Raw genomic sequence first — 21,983 nt, forward strand, 5'->3', positions numbered from 1 at the left:
AAAATATAATTAAACGGGTATGGGTTATGTCAGATTCAATGACCGCATGACTTTTGTATATACAATAGGAGGAATAACTTTGAGTGGGAATTCGTCAATGAGAAAGCCCTATCTAATTGACACATTTCACAATTATTTTACTTTATTAGAATAGGTAGATATATATATATATATATGTGTGTGTGTGTGTGTGTGTGTGTGTGTGTGTGTGATATGTGATGGGGCTATAACACCACTACACCCTAAAATGAAAATCGCTCATCTGCTGATGTGGAGTCACGTGTCGAAAATCGTCTCCATTTTGTAGCCCTCCTCTGCACATAGCCTAAGAAGACTTTTATAGGATTATATTGAAAAAAAAACTTACTATTCGCCTTAATTATGATTAGGGATGGGTAACGAACTCGATGGGTAAACGAATATTTTTATTTTCACCATTGGTGTTAACATAAAAAGTAGGATACTACTCATCAGGTAGTAGTATAGAATATGTTTACAATCAAGTATATTTGGCCTTGCAATAATTGGGTCAAGTGTGTCATTCTTCTCTGCCTGAAGGCTTCATCTCGCATGGCCACTTTTCCATTTGGTCTATAAGCTCTACATCAATCGTCCATATAACTGATGTAGAACAAGTTTCATACCTTACAATGGTTTTAGGTTGATTTTAGTTTGTAACACTTCAAAATTGAGACAAGTATTGCTCTTCGGTGTGTGGTTTGTGTGGCACCTAGAAGCCGGGATGTTTTCGTCTCGGTATTGTCTTGCCACCTCAACTGGGTCGAGCCCATCCTGCTTCTCTTACTATGCTAGTAAGATATAAGTAATGAGTTGAAAACTCATTTGTCATCGTATATAATATGATTAAAATGTATAGAACATAGACAAAAGGTTTTCCTACTAGGGGTTTGTATACAACATTATATACTTATAGCATCTTAAGTTTATTGTATCGCCCTGAATGTTATGGATTTCAACGTTAACGATAAAAATAAAATTTTGGTATGTTTATACGTGCAAATGTCATACAAGTTAATTTTTTGACATGAATGACAAGAAATTATTTCACGTATCATTATAAATGTCTTTAAATATATAGAACAACCATTTTTTTTAGGTTTATTGGATTTTAATAATCCCTGTTGAATGGTATTGGCCGATAATAATCCCTATTCATTTTATCACCACTGCGGTCCCAGATTTAAAAAAGTTGGCCCTCAATGGTCCCCCGTTAAAAAGGACTCAACGCCATTATACTTTTTTTCAAATTCAAACTAATGCCATACGGGTCGATTAATGTAAAACTTAGCTCGAAACGGTGTTCAAACGGCTTGATTTTCAATAAGAAACAAGTTTGAATGTTGAAATAATATATCTTGTAAACATATTAGTAGTTTTCAAACAAACGTGTAATAGGTTGTAAATTTTTATGAGAAGTAAATTTGAACTGATATATAATGAACATGTAAAAAAACTTCATGTATTCTGAAAACTTGATGCAAACAAATAAAACTATAAAATTGACAGAATTGTGAAAATTTTAAAGGGTTTTAAAAATTGTTACTTATATTTATGTTGTCTATCTATTTATATATTTGTTCATATATAATTATATATAAAATAAATTAAAAATATCAGGTCAAACCGAACCGGGCTGACCTTTGCTCGTTGCTTGGCTGGTTTACAAACCGAACCAAGCAGAACGGCTCGTTTAGAATCGAACGAAAAAATAAACGAACATTTTTCGAGCAATTTTCGACCGAACTACAAAGGTGGGTCCCATTTGCTCTCAGAAACAGTGTTTTACATTTATTATTATACATTTATACCTAGAGGTGCACAAATCGGTTTTTTTAAAAAAACCGGTTCGGTTATTAACCGGACCGGTTTTTTTTGGCCCGGAAAAAAACCTGTTCGGTTAATAACCGGACCGGTTAATAACCGGTTTTTGTATGTCAAAACCCTAACCGGTCTAACCGGTTAGGACCGGTTTATAAACCGGTTAGAACCGGTTAATAAACCGGTTTTTTTATTAACCGGTTTTTTAATAACCGGTTTTTTAATAACCGGTTTTTTGGTTAACCGGTTGTTTTTTGTTTTTTTTATTATTTTTTTTTAAATAACCATTATTTTTTCACAGTATAAACAAACCGGTAACTACAAGGCAAACCGGTAACTACAAGGCAAAACGGATTGACCGAAGCCATTCTTTGCTTTCGTTTTTAGGGTTCTTTGCTTGGAAGATTAAAAACACATAACTTTCATTTATAGTTTTTACATTAAAAATACAAACATTAAATCGTTATCGCATATTCGTAACTCAAAAATACAAACATTAAAGAATGCTTAGACACGATTACATGAACAACTTGCTGTTTCTTACTCATTATTTGCCTCCATGTTTGCTGTTTCTTTAACTAATTTTCTTCGCTACCCGATCCCGAGCTATTCCTTAGGTAATCGTCGTACGCGGCTTCTTCATCGGTCATTGGTTGAGTGTGTCCTTGATTGACCTCGTCTTCATACAAGCCCGCCTCATACTCCATTTCCCCCTCGAGTGAGCGTTGATGTTGTGCCCTATCTAAAGAGTCCAAGTAATCCTTGTAGCAAATCGACATCTCTATAGCTGGTGGAGTGAGTCGAGTCCTCCTAATCGATATAACCCTGCCAGAAACAGAAAAAGCAGACTCCGAAGCTACCGTGGAAGCTTGGACCGTTAGTAAATCTTTGGCCATGGCGGCGAGGATCGAAAACTCATCCTCCTTACCTCTCCACCAAGCCAGCAAATCAAGACTTCTAAATTCATCCGGAGTCATGTGTTTCACAAAGTTGGTACCACCATACCTTCCAAGTTCACTGCTTGGGGTGTTTACCTTTTGACGTTTACCGGCGTCTTCCCAAATCATGTAGTACATCCCCATTTCAAGGTCGGTTTGGGATTGGGATTGGGCAACAGCTCTTAACGAGTCATGAATTTGGGAAGACGACCCGTATTTTGTAAGGTAAACATCATACATGTTTGACAAGGTGGTGTTGAAAGTATTCTTTAAAGTTTGGCTATAATAGGGGTTTTGATCGTCGTTTAACTCTAGCTCATCACAAATTTTTTCTATTAAAGCTTCAACACCACCAACATTGATGCAAGGGTTTAACGCAGCAGCACATGTCAAAACAGCGGGTAGTTCTTGAAAATATTTTCTAAATTTTTCTTTCATTTTTACATCCATATCAAAATAAGGTGCACCCCTACAATGAAGTTCACTCAACTTTGTGCACATGACAGTAATTTTTGGTAAAGCAATGGGGCTAGTTGGATAGTAAACCCCGGATAAACTAGTTGTGCAAGATTTAAAAATTTGAAGGACCTCCGTAACGATCTCAATCAATAACCAGTTTCTAGGATCGTACGGTGCACATTTACCCCTACTTGACAAAATTTGATGAAACGCAATTAATGATTCTTTTTGTTGGATGGCTTTCTCAAACATATCACAAGTCGAGTTCCATCTTGTTGGACAATCCCAATTTGGCCCCAACCATTGACAATTAGCTTCTACACAAAATTTTTTGTATCTTGAAAATGTTTTATTGTTGCTAAAAACATCTCGTAACATTCTTTTAAAATTGTTTCTTTGCGTTTCGATCACGTTTAACCCATCTTGCACGGCCAAGTTGATAATATGTGCAATGCATCGGCTATGAAAAAACGCTCCATCACAAATAGGTTTATACTTTAATTTTAAATGGCCAACCGCGGCCGTATTGTTGGACGCGTTATCAAACGAAATTGAAAAGATTTTATGTTCAATCTTGTATTGTCGAATGACTTTATCCAAGAGTTTAAAAATATTTCTACCCGTGTGCGGGTAATCAAACAATTGAAACGCAACGGTTCGTTTCATCATTTGCCACGACTCGGGGTCAACCCAATGAGCCGTCACACAAATGTATGAGTCGGGCGAACCATGAGGTACCGACCACACATCCGTTGTTAAGTTTACACCAGTTTGTAAGTTTGAAAAGTATGAAATTAGTTCGGATTTAGCGTTTTTCCATGCTTTAAGACAATCTCTTCTAAGGGTCGAACGACTTACGTGTTGGTAGCGTGGTTGAACATAGTTTTGCATCATCTCCGTGAATTGAGGGTTGTCGAAGTGGTTGAAAGGAAGTGTTTGTTGAATCACAAAGTTTGAAAACTTTTGACGTACCGCTTCAAGGTCGTACGTAAACACCGCTCCTTGATTCGTCATCTCCGGCTGCGAACTACTTCCCGATTCGTCATTCAATGCCTTGCAAAAGGGCCTTTGTACATGCGCTTTTAAAGTGGAGTTTGCATCTTTGCCATAAAACTTCAAACAATGTTTGCATCGAGCTTTTTGGCTACCGTTAGATATTTCGCATAGGTCGAAATGTTGCCAAACATCTTGGTTTCGTTTCGTGGGGATGACCCGAACGACCGTTTCTCCCGTGTTCGAGGCACCCATGTTGACGGATGAAGCAGCACTTTGGGAGGCCATGATAATCGACTACGAAATAAGAGCGTATGGAGTGGTAATGTGGTATAATTGAGCGTGAGATAACAAAATAATCGCGTATGAAATAAACGTTTAGAGCGTATGGAGTTGTATAATCGAGTGTGATCTAACCAATACCCAACCTAAACTATATATAGATGTTTGTGGGGTAAAATGGTAAAAAAAAAAAAAAAACGGTCAAAAAAAAAAAAAAAAACGGCCATATAGCCGTTATTCAACGGTCAAAAAAAAAAACCCGGTTTTTAACCGGTTAACCGGTTATGGAGAAACCGGTTAACCGGTTTTTCCTCAACGGTAAAAAACCGGTTTTTTTTTTTAAACCGGTTAACCGGTTTTTCCATAACCGGTTATTAAAAAAAACCGGTTTTTTCTTTAACCGGTTTGTTAACCGGTTTTGGATCTAAAACTCGTAACCGAAATACGAACCGGCGGTTTGTAAACCGGTCAAACCGGTTTTTAAAAAACTGGTTTTCTTAAAAACCGGTTTCCGGTTTAAACCGGCAAACCGGTTCCCTAACCGGTTTTTTTGACCATCTCTATTTATACCTCCCTCGGACTCCAATGGAAGACTCTTCTTCTTCACACTCACTCTCACTGTCATCCAAAAAGCGAGGCCGTCCAGCAAAGTCCAAACAAGAAGACACGATGAAAGACCGAGCCACGGCGAACAAGAAGCCAGCCGCAGCCGTTGACGATAAGTACGACAACTGGAAGTCCGTTGTGCCTATTCTCTACGACTGGCTTGCTAATCATAACCTCGTCTGGCCGTCTCTCTCATGCCGGTATGCGATTATTCTTACCGAAACCCTAATTATGCATTATGTTGAGTTTATGGCTGATAATTGTTAGATTTAAGTGGTTTTTTAGCTACGAAACCCTAATTATTCGAAATTTGAGTTGATTTGTGGTTGCGAAACCCTAATTGGTTAAAATGTTGAGTTTATTGTTGATAATTATTATCATCTGGTTACGAAACTCTAATTATGCAAAATGTTGAGTTGATTTGTGATAATTGTTAGGTTTGAGTGGTTTTTAGGTGTGATGTGGTTATGAAACACTAATTAGTTAAAATGTTGAGTTAATTTGTAATAATTGTTAGATTTAAGCGGTTTTTAGCTTCGATCTGGTTACGAAACCCTAATTGAATAAAATGTTGAGTTGATTGTTGATAATTGTTAGATTTAAGTGGTTTTTTAGGTGTGATTTGGTTACGAAACTCTAGTTGTTCAATATGTTGAATTGATTGTTGCTAGTTGTTAGATTTATGCGGTTTTTTTGCTACGAAACCTTAATTGTTCGAAATGTTTAGTTTATTGTTGATAGTTGTTGGATTTGAGCGGTTTTTAGGTACGATTTGGTTATGAAACCCTAAGTGTACGAAATGTTGAGTTGATTTGTGGTAACTGTTAGATTTAAGTAGATTTTAGTTATGATCTAGTTACGAACCCCTAGGTTTGCTACTGATTAATTTGTTTTACATGTACGATAACTGATGTTGTTCCTATTTTGTACGAGTGGCTTGCTAATCAATAACCTTGTTTGGCCGTCTCTGTCAGGCCGGTATGCGATTATTGCTACCGAAACCCTAATTGTTCGGTTTGTTAGGTTATTTTTAGCTAGGATCTGGTTACGAAACCCTAATTATGCTAATATGTTGAGTTGATTTGTGATAGTTGTCGGATTTAAGCGGTGTTTTAGCTACGGAACCCTAATTGTTTGAACTGTTGAGTTTATGGTTGATAGTTGTTAGATTTAAGCGTATGAAACCTTAATTATTCGAAATGTTGAGTTGATTGTTGATAATTGTTAGGTTTAAGCGGTTTTTTTGGTGCGATGTGGTTACCAAAATCCTAATTGTTTGAAATGTTGAATTGGTTGTTGATAAGTGTTAGGTTTGAGCGGTTTTTAGTTAAGATGTGGTTGTGAAACCCTAATTGTTCAAAACTAGCAATATTACCCTCGCGTTGCGGCGGTGCAATTTGTATTCGGTTACATACATCATATTCATTTGATTTGACTCAGGTATTATATGATTTATATCTCAATAAGTATGCTGTAGGCCGTTACAAATGTTTGCATATCTATGAATATTTGTGATAATAAATTCTAATAACCGAAGCACAAATTAATAGTCCTTTCATTTATGTTTATAATAAAAACCGAGACCATTTGGTTTGGTTTGGTTTTAAACTCAATGATTCATATTTAGTTTTGGTTTCCAATAAATCAAAAACTTACAGACAATTCACATATTAACTTGGGCTAAAAATTGGCAAAGCGGGACGGTTTAAACCGAGTAAAAAACACAGCAAATCCAATAATTTTTGTTTTCAAAAAAAGAAGGTAAAGTATGTAAAGTTATTGAGTGAAACCTCCATTATTCAACAAAAACTATGACCGATCCAATGTTTTAACTTTTAATAGTTCGTTTACAAACCTAGAAAGAAACTTATAGATGAAATATGTGATAAATTTTATTTGAAGATAAAGGTCTGATTTGTAAATTCCAAAAGTGAAAATAAGAAAGATACGAATAACACTTTCTTCCTCGTTTCCTGACGTTTTTCCGGCCATGTCCATGTTTTCCGTCGACCGCATCAGTGACGCGTATCAGCCCAAATATATCATCAAAATCAATCAACGAAAAAAATGCCATTTTACTACTAACTGCAGATCTTGAGTCACGCGGTTAATGACGACGTCATCGCTTGAAGTCGCCGGATATTCAAAAATATGAAACTCTATATAAAGGGTGCGCAGACCCGCAAATCTGTTCTCTCACAGTAGTTTTTCATACATGGCAAATCGTTCATGTGATTAATTATGTTCATTCGATCGCATCCGCTTTGTTTTCGAATGATAATGATAATGTTGAGGAATTTGGCCGGTGGTTGAGGGTTATATAGTGGGTATGTAACGGTTGAAAAAGACGCTTTGGAGGTAGGAAACGACAATACCGATCAATTAATCGTGATGGTTACTTTCTCTATTGATGAAGCGATGCGATGGATTCCGAAAACCGCCATACACCGTTACCGTCTTTTTAAATGCGGGCATGTGAAACGGCACGCCGGAAAGAAACCACCGACAGACTGCGTAACCCTTGAATTAAGTTGCTTTTTAGTTCCGACGTTAAGGCGTCGGTTCGGAAAATTGTTCCGTGGTTGAGTTATACATATATTTTTCTAAGAAAAGATGTTGTAGTGAATTCAATGGTTGTTAAGGGTTATATAGAGTGTTGAATGTTGTTGGAGATGCGTCTTTCGGAGTCGGAAGTTACGTAAGAGGTAAAAAAAAGAATAACCGTCAAAAGAAGTTAAGATTGATAGGTTGGGTAGGGACAGGAGGTTTCGAGCGTCTGGAGTAAGTGATAGGGTATGTGGTGGATGGTGTATTTGGTGGTTGTAGGGTAGTGGTGGTAGGAGCAGGTTGAGGAGAGAGGAGCTGCTAGCATTTGGAGATGGGGTTTGCGGTGAGGGAGATGAGGGAAGGGACGATTGTGTAGAGGAGGGATGTGAGGAATACCATATAGATGGGTGAAGATCTGATGTAAAAACATCATACTTGGGAGGAGTAATGTGGCGATTATGAAACGGGAAAATAGTCTTGTCAAATATTACGTATCGGGATAAAGTAATTTGACCAGTGATCATATCATAGCATTTATAGCCACGATGGGTGTTAGGGTAACCAAGAAAGATACAAGGTGATGAACATTTTTTTAGTTTATGGTTAGTGGTGGATGGGATGAGTGGAAGAAAGATACAAGGTGATGAACATTTTTGAAGTTTATGGATAGTGGTGGATGGGATGAGTGGATAGCACAAACAACCAAACACACGAAGATGAGAATATGAGGGGTGACGATTGTATGGACGGTATGTGGGAGTGGCAAATGAGAGGACTTGACTTAGAAGGATATTGAGTAAATAGGTTGCTAAATCTAAGGCATGGTGCCAAAAATTTAACGGAACGGAAGAGTGAGCTAGAAGAGTTCGAAGAATGTTATTAATAGAACGTATTTTTCATTCAGACTTACCATTTTGGGAAGAGGTGTATGGGCATGAGAAACGAAGGATCATGCCGTGGGTTTCACAAAATTGTTATCATTTCCTTACCATTATCACATTGAAAAGACTTGATGGTTTGTGTTGAATTGAGTTTTGACGAATTGATTAAACTTAAGAAACGTGGGAAGACTTGGGACTTATTTGCAAGTGGATAAGTCCATAAGAAATTAGTATAATCATCTAAAAACAATAGATAATATTTGTGACCTCCTGAACTTAGAACGGGAGAGGTCCAGATATCACTGTGAACAATGTCAAAAGGTGAATAAGTAACAGAAGTAGATGAAACAAATGGTAATTTAATATGTTTCCCCAAAACACAAGACTGGCAAACTGAAGAATTGCTTTTACTACGAGAAGAAAAAGGTAAGGTTTTGTTTAAAGAAGACAAAATATGAGATCCCGGGTGTCCAAGACGGTGATGCCAGAGATCTTGAGTGATAGCAGCAAACGTAGAAGGACTGATAACTTTGGAATGGGGGGTGAAGGTGAGTGGGTAGAGGTCTCCAGTGCTGTTACATCTAAGCAGAGGAGTGCGGGCCTCGTAATCCTTCACATCAAAACCATATGGGTCAAATTCAATTGAAATGTTGTTATCGGTTGTTAACTGACGAACAGAAAGTAATTTTTTAACAAGGTTTGGGACATGAAGAATATTGTATAAATGTAGGGGTGGGTAAGGTGAAGGTAGGGTTTGGTTACCGCTGTTCCGTGGATTGGGATTTGAGCGCCATTACCTACAATTATGTTTCGAAAAATACCCTTATTGACATAAGAGGAAAAATTGTCTGGGTTGTTTTGACATGTGAGCGGTGGCACCACTGTCCAGGTACCAATTCTGATCAGAAGGTGTCATCGACATTGTGTTGAAAACTTGGTCTGGTCTTGGAAATGGCGCAGAAGGGGCCCAACAATGATAAGCTCGCTGGTGTGGAAAGGGGGCCCAATACGCTGCTGGTTGAGCCTGCTGATGGGTCCATGGGATATGCTGGGAAGCCCAAGGAGGGGTGCCAACAGTTTGCTGATTTGGTTGCTGGCAGTTCCAATCGGATGAACTGTGATAACCAGCCATGCATAGGACAGAGAGCACGAACAGTTTTTTTTTTTTAACTGTGAACAGTAATATGGACTGGAAATTGGGAAGGAAAAGAAAATCTGGAACAAGGGTTTAGACATGGCGGCTAGGGTTTGTACAGGAGGTGGCAGAGTGCCTGGGTGGCTCTGATACCATGTTAATATGGTGAATAATGTTCGATGCCTTTCATTCACAAATATATCAGAATATATAGAGTACAAAGGGCCTAATCTTATTTGGCTAATATTCAACATTGACTACCAAATCTTTATATAATAATACTATATATCACTAATAAAGAGAAAAAAATTGTGGCAACGTGGACCAATAAGAGGGCAAACATGTTAGCATCAATTCTAAATGTAGTATAGATAATGTTGAGTTTATTGTTGATAGTTGTTGGATTTGAGCGGTTTTTAGGTACGATTTGGTTATGAAACTCCAATTGTTCGAAAGGTTGAGTTGATTTGTGGTAATTGTTAGATTTAAGCGGTGTTTTAGGTGCGATCTGGTTATGAAACCTTAGGTTTGCTACTGATTAATTTGTTTTACATGTACGATAACTGCTGCTGTTCCTATTTTGTACGACTGGCTTGCTAATCATAACCTTGTTTGGCCGTCTCTGTCCTGCCGGTATGCAATTATTGTTACTGAAACCCTAATTGTTCGGTTTGCTAGGTTTTTTTAGCTATGATTTGGTTATGAAACCCTACTTATGCCAAATGTTGAGTTGATTTCGTGTTATTTGGTTGATTTAAGCAGTTTTTAGCTACGATGTGGTTACGAAACCCGAACTGTTGTGATAATTAGGGTTTGCTACTGATTGATTTGTTTCATGGTTAAATTGATTGTTTTAGGGATTGATTGTTACTTATTTTGTGAATAATGCCGGTAGGCCTTCTCTAATTTGCCAGTATGCAATTAGTTCTTTACTAAACCCTGATTCTCCAAAAATGTTGATTGCTGATAATTGTTAGATTTAAGCAATCTTCTTGCTACGATCTGGTTAAGAGACCCTAATTCTCCGAAATGCAGAGTTGATTGTTGATAGTTGTTGGATTTTAAGCAGTTTTTTTTAGCTATTGTCTGGTTTCAAAGCCCTAATTCTCCAAAATGTTGAGTTTATTGTTGGTAGTTGTTGGATTAAGCAGTTTTTTGGCTACTGTCTGATGTCAAAGCTCTAATTCACCAAAATGTTGATTTGATTTTTGATAATTGTTATATTTACGCAGTTTTTTTAGCTATGATCTGGTTGCGAAACCCTAATTGTTGAGTTGATTGTTGATACTTGTTCGATTTAAGCAGTTTTTTAGCTACGAGTTGGTTACAAAACCCTAGTTATCCAAAATGTTGAGTTGATTGCTGGATTTAAGCTGTTTTTTAGCTAAGGTCTGGTGTTAAAACCCTAATTCTCCAAAATGCTGAGTTAATTTGTTATAAATGATTGATTTAAGCAGTCCTTTTAGCTGCGATCTGGTTACAAAACCCTAGGTTCGCTGCTAATTATTTTAGTTCACGTTGTCGGTAAGATGGCTCATTTTGGTGATTAATTTTCATCTAGGAGTGCTTCATGAATTGTTACAAAAGTTGAGAATTATGTAGGGTTTAACTCTCTTTCTATGTGAATAGGTGGGGGCCTCTTTTGGAGCAGTCAAAAAACAAGAACAGGCAGCGATTGTATCTTTCAGAACAGGTGAGAAGCCATTCCTTTACTTGTTTCTGGTTGATTCGACTGTTCTCCGTGAAACTTTCGCAAAATGAACTGTTTGATTTGTTTAAATAGATGATGCCATGACTCATGGCATAATTAGGATACATATGATCTAAATTCTGGTTATGCCTTCTGATATGATGTTATGATGCTATTTGCTTCTTCAGACTGATGGAAGTGTTCCAAATACACTAGTTATAGCAAATTGCGATGTAGTGAAGCCAAAAGTTGCTGCAGCTGAACACATATCTCAGGTAAATTATTGGTTTTTTTTATACGTGTTACTATTCTGATTAGTAATTATGTGACTTGGTATATTAGTTCAACGAGGAAGCCCGCTCTCCATTTGTAAAGAAGTACAAAACTATAATTCATCCTGGAGAGGTAAGAATCTTACACAATTGGTATAACTAATTTTTGTGAACATTTTACTTTGTGACAATTTATGTGTGATATTATTTCTTGTTTATAGTTTGTTGATCATTTTACAGGTGAACAGAATCAGGGAATTGCCACAAAACAAGAACATAGTTGCTACACATACCGACTGCCCAGAGGTTACAAAATGATTATCCTTGCATGTTTTTATGACACATTTTGCAATTTCATGTGAACGTTTTAATGTTCTTACACGTTTGTTGAAATCAGGTTCTTATTTGGGATATTGAAACACAACCTAATCGTCATGCTGTTCTTGGAGCTGTGGAATCTCATGCTGATTTGGTGTGTTCACTTTCATTTATAAGACCTTTCTTTTTTTCAGTTTTTTGCATTAACAGTTTGGCACAATACTCTAAAAATTTTTGTTACAAATAAAAATAGAAATTTTTTTCAACTTGACTTTATTTAACAAGTGAGATTTGGTTAAGGTTTATTGATTGTTAGTTCAGCTTGAATTTAGTTTCAGTTATAATCATTATTTAACAATATCTTGTTTATTGTTAAATCATACTACCTATAACAAGACAATCCTCACCATTAGTTATTCGATGGATTGGATAAATTATAAATATGTATTCTGTTGAATCTGAAATACTTTTCATGATTGGTCAAATATCCACAATATCTTGGCCGTTCCTTTGCTTTGTTTTCTAACCACCAAGCAATCATTTGACCGTGATATTCTTTTGTTTGGTTAGTCAGCATACCTCATATATTTAGTTTTATGGCTGTCGTGCCATAAAATAACTTATTTTATTCTTTTTTTGGCAGGTGCTCACAGGACATGCTGACAACGCAGAATTTGCTCTTGCAATGTGCCCAACTGAACCTTATGTACTCTCTGGAGGTTAGATAATTGTAATTTATAGGGACAGTGTATATATAGGCTACATATGCATTTAGAAGTTTTCATTAAGGCAAGCTAACTATAAAGCCATTATTAAGACTGCCCAAAAGCCCAAGTATCAATTTGTTTTCTTCTATACTGGATTTCAACAAAATTAACTTGCTGGAAATTTGTTTTATGCTTTTAAATATAGGTTTATTTTATACATACCCTTATAAACTTATGGATCATATTCATAAATACCAAAACTGAACTTACATATATCATATATGCCATTTTTAAATGGATATTTTAGTTTATGACCATTTTACTTGTCAAATATAATATCTTCCTAATCTTATTTGAATTTTGCAAATATGTTTGTTGCTTAAATCACGGTTTAAAAAATCTTTGTAATAAACCAAGGTTCCATGTTTCCATACAACTGTAATTACAGTGATGTTATTTACTTATTTTATATAATTGTAAGTTGCTGGAAAAAAATGTTAGTTTTTTTTCTGATCTTTTATGGAAGAAATAGAACCAAGTTTCTTTTTTTTTGTTGTAATTTACGATTGAGAGAAATAACAACACTTTAATAACATTTGTATACAAATGGAATTATTTTTATGTGCGAATAGTTTATAAACAGTAATTTACGCAACAATATATACACAAAATTAAAATAGGATTAAATAGGTTTATTTGAGAAGGGTAAAATAGTGAACTAAAATCCATTTAAAAAGGATATTTTTGATATTTTAAGTTTAGTTTGGTAGATATGATATTTCATATGTTTATAAGGATATATATGAAATTCATTCCAAATTTAAAGTTTGAGGAAAATAAGGGTAGAATGGTCATATTATGAATTGTTTTTAAAGAAGCGGGTAGATATGATATTTTAACTACTTTAGAGGGGTATATGTATGATATTTGAAGTTTGGGTTGGGCATATACGTCATTAGGTTTCTAAGGGTGTATATGAAATTAACCCTTAAAATGATAGTTTTTCTTGTTGGAAGAACAATTTATAACAAAAACAAAGAACACAGAATTTTGGTGGACAAAGAAACCGTCCTTTTCTGATTTTTATTAAAACTGAAAGTGCAATACTAAAAACAATAAATCTAATTGCCTTATTTATAGGCTGCTAATACTTGGAGAACAAGTATCCTAATTTAACTCAATCTAAGAAATAGTGAGAATTCTTGATCTCTCTCAATTCTAAAATCCAGGACTTGAATTCATTTCCTGTCATTAAATTCCTCCTGATTTATTAGAACTAAAAGAATTCCATTTAAGCATCTCATTGCTTTAGTGGAAAGATTCCATTTGAAACTCAAATTAAACCTATGACTCAAACTCTAATTACCAGCTATCTTAATCTAAACAGACTCTATTATAATAAAACATACTTTAATAAAAGACAATTATACCCCTTCAAATTAAACCATCGATCCACACACGAATCTGGATTAATTCTTCATTCACCCCCTTAATCCTGATTTTCTCCTCCAAGATCCACCATTCCGAGCAACTCTCTCATCTAGCGAACTTTATTTTCGGTAAGGCTTTCATTAAAATATCAGCCCACTGCACTTTTCCACTGATGTGTTCCACTTTAACTTCTCCTTCAATGCACTCTCGAATGAAAAGGAAACGAGTACTATATGTTTGCTCCTTTTGTGAAAAACTGGATTTTTCAACAATGCGATAGCTGACATGTTATCTACTCGAAGTAGCACTTCTTTCGGTTCCTGACTTGTTATCTCGCTTAACAAACCTCTCAACCATAAAGCATGTTGAGCTGCAGCTGCGGCTGCCATAAACTCAGATTCACACGAGGAAAGTGCAACCCTACATTGTTTTTGTGAATACCATGACACAATGGCTTTACCGTAGTAGAACGCCATCCCGGTTGTACTTCTGCCATCACACTGATCAGTACCATGGCTGCTGTCACTATAGGCAGTCAACTCTTTCTTCCCATTTCTGCCATAAGTTAACCCGTAACTGATCGTACTCTTTACATAGCGCAGAATCTGTTTCACCACAAGCATATGACTTTGTTTCGGTTCCTGCATAAACCGACTAGCCACACCGACTGAGTAGCTCAAATCTGGTCTTGTGATAAGTCGTCGGTATTCAGTCGGGTCAACAGCTTCACCATCTTCATCTTTAGTGAGGTGTAATCTAGCCTCCATAGGAACTTTTGCAGGATTGCAATTTATCATTCTAGCATTCTCCAAAATCTTTTGAGCATACCCGCTTTGTTTTATCGAGATCCCATCTTTGTGCTGGTCTACCTCGATACCGAGATAGTAGGACAGTGGTCCTAGATCACTCATCTCGAACTCTTGTTTCATTTGAGCCTTGAACTTATCTATTATTGCTAAACTTGTCCCGGTGACTATTAAGTCATCGACATATACTCCCACTATTGTCACCGAGTTTTGTTTAGTTCTTGTGTAAACAGCTTGTTCACTAGGACATCTTTTGAACTTCAATCGTTTAAGTGTTGCATTTAGTCGTTCATTCCAAGCTCGAGGAGCTTGGCGAAGGCTGTATAACGCCTTGTATAGACGATACACTTTATCTTCTTTTCCAGGTACAATAAATCCCTCAGGTTGTTGCATGTATACTTCTTCTTTTATCTCTCCATGCAAGAAAGCCGTCTTCACATCCATATGATGGATACTCCACTCTTCTCGGGCTACTAAGGCAATTAAAAGTCTGATGGTTTCAAGTCGGGCCACCGGAGCGAACATTTCTTCAAAATCAATGCCCGACATTTGAACATACCCTTTCGCCACCAATCTTGCCTTATATTTTATTATATTCCCATTAGCATCACGTTTTACTTTGAAAACCCATTTTAGCCCGATTGACTTATGACCCTTTGGTAAATCAGCAAGCTTCCAGGTTCTGTTTCGCTCAATTGAAGCAATCTCACTTTTCATGGCAGCTTCCCATTCTTTAATTCCAATTGCTTTTGAATGGTTTCTTGGTTCTTCATCAATTAACAAAACCTCTTCGACTGCTAGCTGCTCAATTGGGGCTGATTCGGTGTAAACAGTCCTGATCGGTTTGAACCCACGTGATGGGGTATCATCAAACGTATCATGATCGGGCTGTGATGGACCAGCCAAGTTGTCATCCGGGCTTGGTTCTGGGTAAGTAAAATTCTGACTAGATTCATTCTTTCCACGTACTCGGGGTCTTCTATCAACAGCAGTCGGGTTTGGTGAGTCAACATCAGTCTCATCAAACTGATCAGAATCTGAATTCTGATTTGGCTCGACATTCGGGCTTGGCATATCATCCTGATCTGGATCAGAAATTGTATTCTGGTCATCTTCTTGCTGCACTCGGAAATTAACCCACTCTGGTTCGGATTCTAAGTCAACTTCTTTCATATAATCAGCCCAATTATACCCTTTAGCCTCATCGAATTCAACATCTCTGCTTACGTAGACCCGATTTTGATCTGGATCATAAAGTCGATAAGCTTTGCTGCCCGGTTCTGTACCGAGATAAACAACTTGCTTGCTTCGATCATCTAACTTTTTCAGATTCACCGGAGGTGTTTTCATGTAACCCCGACACCCGAAAACACGAAGATGATTGAGGTTTGGTGTGTAACCCTTCCAAGCTCATATGGTGTCCTGTTCTTCAATGGTTTCGTCGGGACTCGATTTAAAATAAACACAGCATGCCTAACAGCTTCACCCCACAAATCTGTGGTACGTTCATTGCTTTTAGCATGCTACGTGTAGTGTTTTAAGATTGACCAGTTTCGCCTCTCGACGACACCGTTCTGTTGCGGTGGGTAAGGGGCCGAGAACATTCGTTTTATGCCGGTTTGATCACAATAGGCTGTAAATAAATTGTTCAAAAACTCTCCACCCCTATCACTCCTTAGGGTTTTCACTTTTAACTTATGTTCCCGTTTAACCTCTTCTTTAAACTTTTTAAACACATTTAAGGCATCGGTTTTAGTTTTAATAGCATACACCCACATGAAACGGGTGTGGTCATCAACCAGCAACATGAAATACCGATTTCCACCTCGGGTCGGTGGTGAGATTGGTCCACACAGATCTGTGTGGATCAATTCTAGTGGCTTACTAGCTCGAGATGGTTTTCTTGGGAAAGGGCAAACGGCTTTGCTTTCCCAACATGCACGAATTGCAAACCTTTGAAATTTTTGAAATCTTTGGTACACCACGTACCAGGTTCGAGCTAGTCATGTGATTTATTGACTGAAAATTTAAATGACCTAGCCTCGCATGCCATAACCATGCTTGGTCGGTTATAGAGGTTAGGAGACATACCGGTTTGCCAATCTTTAAGTCTTTCTTGATAGCCGATTCTTAGAACGCGGAACTTTCATAAGAAGACGTCCACCCTCGACCTCGTTCTCGTATAACCATAAATATTCATCAACCATTACCACCTTGCACCCGACTTATGTTAGTTGACCAAGGCTTAGGATGTTACTACGCAACTTTGGAATGTAGTAAACATCGTTGAACACGCGTTGTTCTCCGTTCTTGCAATCGAAAACAATTGATCTTTTACCTTCGACCTTTATCGTGGACCCGTCTCCGAACTTCACAAGACCATTAGTGTTTGAATCGATCTCGGTGAAGTGGGTCTTGTCCCCCGTCATGTGGTTAGACGCTCCATTGTCCAAATACCATGTCTCACCTGTTTTATGGTCATTAGCATAAAGATCCGGGTGTACCTTATCTTCATTTAAAAGGATTTTGTCTGTTTCGGATATGGCCGAAACCATCGTTAGTGTACCACCCTCCTTTGATTTTGTCAAATTCGCTTGTTGTTCTTTAGGTTGGTCTTTCGACTTCGGGCACTCCCACACAAAGTGACCGTGTTCGTTACAGTTGTAACAACGAACTTTACTTTTATCACGAGTTTGGCTGTCATCTCTCCGGTTGTAATTGCCTCTGCCTCGACCTCGTCCACGGCCCGACCTTTTCCACGGGAATCAAAATTCGAAGAACCTCGTCCATGATGATTTCGGTAATTATTAAAGCCTTTGTTGCCATCTGTCTTTGAAAACAACAGCTTACCGTCTTGATCAGATTGGTTCACGGTATATAATTTGACCCGATCTTCAAACGCTTTCAACCTACCGATAGCATCTTCGAAAGGCATATTATCCAAATCTTCCGATTGTTCAATTGACGCTACAATCGGAAGGTATCTAATCGGTAACGAGTTGAAGAGTTTTCTCACTTGCACTTCGGGTTCAAGAGTTGAACCGAGACTTTTAAACTTGCCTTCTATTGCTCTTATCTTGGCTGCGAAGTCATCGATCGAATCGTTTTCTTTCATCTTCAAAGATTCCAGTTCTGATCTCAGAACATGGGCCTTTTGAACCCGGTCTGCACCCAAGAAACGTGCTCGTATTGCTTCCCAAACTTCATGAGCTCTGGCATACTTTGAAACTTGATTTAAAATATCCTCTGGCAGCGATTGAAGCAACAAAGCCAAAGCGGTTTGGTTCCTTCGATCATCTGTGGTGCCTCCCGTTACTGAATCAATCACACCTGCTAAGCCGTAAGCGCCCAAAACAGCTCGGACCACAACAGACAAAGATGTGTAGTTTGTTGTGGTTATTTTTGGGCAATGTAGGTTAACATTCTGATGATCTCTTCCCTGCGGTTGTTGGTCGGCCACTGTCTTCCGCAAATCAAGAGATAAAACTTACCAGATATTAAACTTGATCCCCAAGTTGTCGGTTCTGGTTTGATCAGTTAGACTCCCTGATCAGTTTCCGGTTCTTGATTCTGGTCGTCAGCAACTACAACTTCCTGGTTCCACTTGGTTTGACACCCCAACTGAAACTGTACCTTTGATCTTCTTGAGCCGAAGCTCTGATACCAATTGTTGGAAAAACAATTGATAACAAAAACAAAGAACACAGAATTTTGGTGGACAAAGAAACCGTCCTTTTCTGATTTTTATTAAAACTGAAAGTGCAATACTAAAAACAATAAATCTAATTGCCTTATTTATAGGCTACTAATACTTGGAGAACAAGTATCTTAATTTAACTCAAACTCAAATTAAACCTATGACTCAAACTCTAATTACCAACTATCTTAATCTAAACAGACTCTATTATTATAAAACATACTTCAATAAAAGACAATTATACCCCTTCAAATTAAACCATCGATCCACACACAAATCTGGATTAATTCTTCATTTCTTTGTCAATCTAGAGTTGCAAACCGTGAAACAACCATATCTTGATTGAGTATCAAAACACATTTGAGTATATTCAGGGAGATTTTTATCATTTTATCATTCTAGAAGTAACTCACTTCAATGTAGGGATATTTTTGTCGTTTTATAATTTGTAGGAAATTCGTTTTTACTTAGAATGGATTGACTAAGTTGTTACTTAACATCTAAATATTAATTGTAATTTATACATAATAATTCAGGGATGGATAAATATGTGGTTTTAATTGACTAAGTTATTACTTAACATCTAAATATTAATTGCAATTTATACATAACAATACAGGGAAGGATAAATATGTGGTTTTATGGAGCATTCACGATCATATATCTACATTGACTGGAGAGTCAGCCAACCCACAAGGGTCAATTGTCAAAACTGCTGACAATGCTTCACTTGGACCGCGCGGGATCTTTCAAGGGCATACAGATACGGTTGAAGATGTGCAGTTTTGTCCAACAAGGTTTGCCATATAACATCTACTTCTCTATGCTTCTAGAGTCTTCTAGAATCATCTTCGCTTTTGACATAATCTATATGGCATTAAAAGTTAAAACATCTGTATGTTGATGAAGCACTCAGGAGTTCTGTAGTGTGGGGGATGATTCTTGCCTGATATTGTGGGATGCGAGAGTTGGAACCAGCCCGATCACGAAGGTTTGTTGCAAATGTTTTGATTTTATTAATCTTATGCATACAAGCCTTATGAAATATATTGTTTTCTAACTTTCTGTGTAATCTTATTAGGTTGAAAAAGCACACAATGCTGATGTTCACTGCGTTGATTGGAATCCTCATGATCAAAATCTTATTCTAACTGGGTATATTTTTATACAATCCGAGTTTAGTTTTTGCTTTTTTAAGGCGTTTTATCAAGTCATTTTGAAATTTATGATTATAATCAAATATGTTTTTTTTCTTTTTTTATTTTCAGGTCAGCTGACCACTCTGTTTGCATGTTTGACCGCCGAAACCTAACTTCTGATGGAGTCGGCTCTCCTGTTCATAAGTTTGAAGAACACAAAGCTCCTGTTCTATGCGTTCAGGTATTACTTGTTTTATAAATTTATAATATTATTTTGTTATTTATTTTTCCAACTTTACAATCTTGAAATTGTATGTATGCCACAGTGGTGTCCAGACAAGTCTTCCGTGTTCGGGAGTTCAGCAGAGGATGGTTGTGTAAATATCTGGGATTATGAACAGGTAGAGTCTATATAAAATAAAGTTTCGTTTTAGTTTCAAACTTCAAACTTACAACTTACAAGCCATTTTTATTTTTGTAAGTATCTCGTTATTTTTAAGTTTATATTTTCATTATTCATAATATTATGTTACAGGTTGGTAAACAAACAGAAGGCGGGGTTCCAAACGCTGCTCCAGGGTTGTTCTTTAAACATTGTGGACACAGGTTTAAATCCAATATTCTATATGAAATACTTTTATTTTAGGGTTGTCTGAATTTAGGTTTTTAGTTTTAAAGTTTATGCTTCATGATTCTCGTTTCCGGGGACCCTATTGTGTCGGTGTGCCTCACTATTTTTAAAACTGAGTTAGGTTGTATAATTAATATAGATGCGTAGGCCTGTGAACAAACAAATGTTCATGAACTATTCGGCAGGAAGTTTGTTTATGTCCATTTCTTTAATAAGCGAACGAACATGTATACAACTTTTTGTTCATTTAGGTAAACAAACGAACATGAACACGTGTCATATTCATTTGTTTGTTACGTGCTTTTAAGTTCGTTTGTTAATATATTTATTAAAACTTTTTTGGCGCATTACAATATAGTCTTGTTTTATTAACGTTTTAGGCCATTACATTTTTGTTCACAAAGTTATGTTCGTTCATCTATGTTTGTTCATTCGTTCACGTTCGTGAATCGTTCATTTATATTGTTAACAAATGAACACAAATAAATTCATTTTGTTAATGAAAGAACACAGAACAAGAAAACTGCGTTTGTTTTAGTCATGCTTAATTGTTTGGTTAAAAAAACGAATGAGCATGAACGTGCTCCGTTCGTGTTCGTTTGGTTCATTTACTGGCCTATGACCGTGACAATTAAGTCTAACTTTTTGAAACTTAACATGAAAATTGATCTTTTTAGTTTTACGTGTCCGAGAGAATATCTTTCATGTTACTTTTACTAAAGTTTAAAAATTGTTTAACCGGGAACAAAAAACCTTTGTCATACGAAGCCCATATCCGTGATGACTTCAATTGTTATTGATTGTTGTCTGTGTTTGATGTAACCTAGGGACAAAGTGGTAGACTTCCATTGGAATGCTTACGATCCATGGACCATCGTAAGCGTATCTGACGACGTTGAAACCACAAGTGGCGGTGGGACCCTTCAGGTAATATTAATATCATACTATTCATTTGTTAGTTGCAATATTGTAATTTTTATTCAAAGAGACAATCCGTTTTTAACTACGTGCGAATTGCAGATTTGGAGAATGAGTGATTTGATATACCGACCGAGGGATGAAGTGGTACACGAGTTAGAAGAGTTCAAGGCTCATGTTGCGGGATGTGGTCCGAAGGCGTAGTAAGTAACAAGACGGTTTGATTTTAAGACGTTAGATGTTTGCATAATAATATGCTGTAGAACATATGCAGGTAAGTAGGTTGGTAGCGCGAGTTTGAGACTTCTGTTCCTAATGCTAATTGTTGCATTATTTGGTGTGAATTTATGAGCTTTATTTCATTAGATTGTGACAAGATGCTAATAGTTTAAAGCAGTTTTCGACCTTAGATTACGATCTGGTTACACGTAGCAAATGGTAAGCGTTTAAACCCGAAACATCTGAATCAATTGAAGTTCGACTAGGGTCTCGGGTAATTGATCAAGACTGCTCATAGTGTGTGATGACGATTGACATAATGATGACGATTAATGATGTGCAGCCTATCTTTTATTGGATACATATGTGATTTAAAGGCATCGTTACCTATTATGGACCTGACTTAACGAAAAAAATTAACTGGGTTAGGGTCAAAAGTCAAATGGTGTAGCATTTGAAAACGCAAAGTCAAGTC

General features: G+C 36.9%; 1 protein-coding gene across 1 annotated transcript; it reads left to right on the plus strand.

The window, feature by feature from the left end:
* The first annotated feature begins 5,158 nt into the window (after nt 1-5,158).
* LOC143634928 (WD-40 repeat-containing protein MSI4-like) lies at nt 5,159-21,567 on the plus strand. Its single transcript, XM_077102884.1, has 15 exons — nt 5,159-5,317; nt 11,310-11,373; nt 11,559-11,645; nt 11,713-11,775; nt 11,883-11,948; nt 12,040-12,114; nt 12,604-12,679; nt 19,221-19,398; nt 19,511-19,592; nt 19,683-19,756; nt 19,870-19,981; nt 20,067-20,141; nt 20,276-20,346; nt 21,199-21,298; nt 21,392-21,567. Exons 1-15 carry the CDS (start codon nt 5,181-5,183, stop codon nt 21,491-21,493), a joined length of 1,362 nt encoding a protein of 453 aa, XP_076958999.1. The 5' UTR covers nt 5,159-5,180; the 3' UTR covers nt 21,494-21,567.
* The last annotated feature ends 416 nt before the right edge of the window (nt 21,568-21,983 follow it).

Source organism: Bidens hawaiensis, unplaced genomic scaffold (genome assembly GCF_021521415.1).
Source record: "Bidens hawaiensis isolate Kalapana, Puna unplaced genomic scaffold, B.hawaiensis_p1.1 tig00007279_1, whole genome shotgun sequence".
NCBI lineage: Eukaryota > Viridiplantae > Streptophyta > Magnoliopsida > Asterales > Asteraceae > Bidens > Bidens hawaiensis.

What these genes read in the sequence shown, in the direction of transcription:
- LOC143634928 (XM_077102884.1), top strand. Translation starts at nt 5,181, where the DNA reads ATGAAAGACCGAGCCACGGCGAACAAGAAGCCAGCCGCAGCCGTTGAC. An exon ending in CAGCTGAACACATATCTCAG is followed by an intron (nt 11,646 to 11,712) that starts GTAAATTATTGG and finishes TTGGTATATTAG; the next exon opens with TTCAACGAGGAAGCCCGCTC. An exon ending in CTCCTGTTCTATGCGTTCAG is followed by an intron (nt 19,982 to 20,066) that starts GTATTACTTGTT and finishes TGTATGCCACAG; the next exon opens with TGGTGTCCAGACAAGTCTTC.